Below are 3313 nucleotides of genomic sequence, written 5' to 3'. Positions count from 1 at the left end.
AGCAGGAATTGGAAAATTTGAACACAGGAGAAGTCTCCAAGATACATTCCCACACCTGTGAACCGAGACAGAAATAAGCTATAGTCTGGACTGCACTAGCTAAGCTAGATACAAACTGAGATGGAAATAAGCTGTAGTCCAGACCGCATTAACTAAGCTAGACACTTCTCAGAGAACCCCAAAAAGATGTCAATTGTGCTGTTGACTCTAAACAATCCAAACTCAAAATTAAATCAACTAATTATAGTAGCAAGCAATTAGGTTTCAGTCACTTCTGTCAGTTATTAGCTGTGCGTGGAAGATACCGACAGGCAGTGAAGAGGTAAAAAGTCTGTACTTCTATTTATCTGAGTTTACCCATCCCAAAGGGCATACACCATTTAAATATCCATCAGTTGCCAATTTCTGTGCTGTTACTGCCAGAACAGCGTTTTAACAATTAGAAAAACTCAAACATAAAGGAAACAAGGTTTCACATGAAATGAACCTTCACAATGTTTAAGAGTTTCATGCAACATTACATCATTCAAAAGCAAACATCTATCAATAATACTGAAAATAACCTTACTTCTGATGGTCATACAGGAGTTTACCATTGTTGCCTACAACAATCACACCAGGATTGTTTTTCTGGAAAAAGAAATAGCAAAAAAATGGAAGTTTAATTCAAAGGGAAACATAAGTAACATCACTGATAGCCCTTCTGCAATAAAGCACTTGAAGTCATTACACTACAGGTAAAATTTCTTCATAGTAGATTGTATGGGCCCATGTTCTGGATTTATGATAAAAGCCAGTGTTGGTAACACAGCAATGTTTTAGTTATTGCTTACACAGCCTCAAGGCCCTTTCTGCTTCTCACACCAGTGAGTAGGTTGGAATGTAGAAGGAGTCACGAGGGGACACAACTAGGACAGATGACCAAGGAATATCCCAGATCATATGGCATCATGCTCAGCAATAAAAGCTGGGGGAATAAGAAGGAAGAGGGGACATTCAGACTTAGGCATTTTGCCTCCCCAAGTCATCATTATATGCATGATGGACCCTTGAGGTACTGGAGATGGCTGCACACCTGCCTGACAATGGGAAGCAGCAATTAATTTCTTTCCTTGCTTGAGCATGCAGCTTTTGCTTTACCTATTAAACTGCTCCTCTCAACCCATGAGTTTTCTTACTTTTAGCCTTCCGATTTTATCCCCCATCCCATCAGAGGGGAGTGCCTGGCCATATGGTGCTTAGCTGTCTACAAGGGTTAAACCATGACATAAAGGAATACACTGTACCACTACAAAGATTGCCAGCTCTTAAAAAAAAAAACATCAAACAAAACAGTCTTCAAGAACTCCAGAAATAATGACCTTCTCAATTCAGAGTGGTGCGGTAGGGCAGTCCGTCTTCAAAAAGGACCAAGCCACAACCAAACTGTGGTTCTTTTCCTTCAGATAGATTGTGCCAACAAAAAAAGCAAGAGACATACTATCTATTGTTAATCCTGTTCCAAGGATCATTCTGGACTTGAAACCGGAAATTCAAAACAGGAACTGTCACCCCCATCTGCCGTAGAATTTTCACTGCTGAACTGCTCAAGGCAGATTTGTTTCAAGAAAAAGAGCATCTTTACAGATAGAAATGGGTGTTTCCGTAGTGTCATATTTTGTTAGAATAAGCCTCTTGCAAAGCACACATCCTCAGATACATCAATATTTCAAATCATGCATGGCCATTCCAAATTTCAGCTTATACAGTTACACATGGTATTTTCCCTCCAAACCTGACCCATGAATCAATGTTCGGAGGAGATTCATTATGTGTTACACTTCAACTTTCAAGCTTAAAAAAAAAAAAAAAAAAGGTGTGAAAAGTGAAAGAGTTGAGTAAAAATTACGTAAGGGAAAATTTACTATTTTAATTTATCCCTTCAAAGTGAAAGAGGAAAGAATAGGAAAAGCACATCATCTTCTCTCCTCCCCACCCCAAGTTATAGGTGCAAAACAGGCAGAGAACCCATTTATAATCTTTGCTAGAAGAGTTTGCTTTCAACTAACCTTTCCATCATTGTCAAAGGAATCAAAGAAAATTCCAACACCATTCCACTGATCTGCTGCCCCAAAAACAGGGCCTTCCAAGCCTTGCTCTTCTGTAAACCAGATTGCCTATTACAGAAAGAAGCAAGAGTCACAAGTCAAGATTCACTTTTTACAGCATGTCTAGTTTTTTTTCCAGTTAGATCAAATTCTCAATACCAATCCGTCAGCTCCAATGCGACCTCTTCCTGTAACTCGAAAGGTCACTTCAACTTCCCAGTATTCAAACATTGACTTGGTTTTTGTCCACACTGACCCTCTTTGGCTTTTCAAAGACGTTGTTATACGAATCTGATCTGCACTTGGTATGGCATCTAGAAAGGAATGGAACCACACTGATTATATGAGAGAGAACGTATTTAAGTGCTTAACCAGCCAATTAAAGGATCTCCTAAAGTCAAAGTTTTCTGGTCTCCTCAACCAGAGAACAGCTTTCAGAATAACTTTTTAGTGGAGTGCTCAGCCAGTTGAGAGGGGGAAAAAACCCCAACCAACGAAAAACACCTTTATCTTCAACAGCTTGTTAATAGTGCTTTTCAGAAGACTTAATCTCCTTCCTTTTGGGCCCACAAGGTACAACTTAAATAGAACACTGGTCCTGCTATTAATATACATATTAAATTAATAAAACCGGGTTTAGCTTTCTCCTGTATCTCACATAACTCTTCACAAATCACAGATTTCTGCTTTGCTTTTTAATAACAGATGTTCTAATTTTCTGTTTAATAGTTTAAAGGAATAACAGACATACATAAATTCATTCACTTGTATTAAACAACATTTCTGTCATCATTTACTTCAAAAAAAGCAGGAAAAAAAGCTTGTCTATAGACAGCTTCCTTCATGTCACTTACAGCGTAATGTGAAGTCACAGTAAAAGATTCACATAATTAAAGCCTGTAAAAACCAACCAACCAAAAAAACCAAAGCCCACATTAGAAGTTACCACAGAGAAACTATACCAAGGTAGAACCTTATGTACCATAAATATCAATACATTTTACAAGAGGGGGCCTTACAGAGGACTAGATGCATTTTCAGAACGACCACATCCCTGACCCATACTTCAATTGCATAAGCTACATTCAGTGAAGCGCTGTTTGCCAAGGCACAGCTTCTATTTCAGGCTCCTACACCACGAGCGCTACCGGGACCTGCAGCCCCGCGGCCGTCCCCGCGGCTCAGCTCTGGCACTGCGCGAGGCGGGCCCGCGCTCCGGCCGAGTG

At 39.7% G+C, this 3313-nt stretch overlaps 1 protein-coding gene across 1 annotated transcript in view; it reads right to left on the bottom strand.

Annotated features, from left to right (window-relative positions):
* LMAN1 (lectin, mannose-binding, 1) overlaps nucleotides 1-2422 on the bottom strand; it is a gene marked incomplete at its 5' end in the record, with an annotated part of 12438 nt that extends 10016 nt beyond the window's left edge. Inside the window, 3 exons of the mRNA XM_010017711.1 lie at nucleotides 569-630; nucleotides 2049-2156; nucleotides 2247-2422. Coding sequence (XP_010016013.1) covers nucleotides 569-630; nucleotides 2049-2156; nucleotides 2247-2422 — 346 coding nt within the window. The remainder of the gene's footprint in view (nucleotides 1-568; nucleotides 631-2048; nucleotides 2157-2246) is intronic.
* Nucleotides 2423-3313: the final 891 nt, after the last annotated feature.

This window comes from Nestor notabilis, unplaced genomic scaffold, assembly GCF_000696875.1.
Source record: "Nestor notabilis isolate BGI_N333 unplaced genomic scaffold, ASM69687v1 scaffold11467, whole genome shotgun sequence".
In the NCBI taxonomy this organism is placed as follows: domain Eukaryota; kingdom Metazoa; phylum Chordata; class Aves; order Psittaciformes; family Psittacidae; genus Nestor; species Nestor notabilis.
This window is presented reverse-complemented; position numbering and strand designations above follow the sequence as displayed.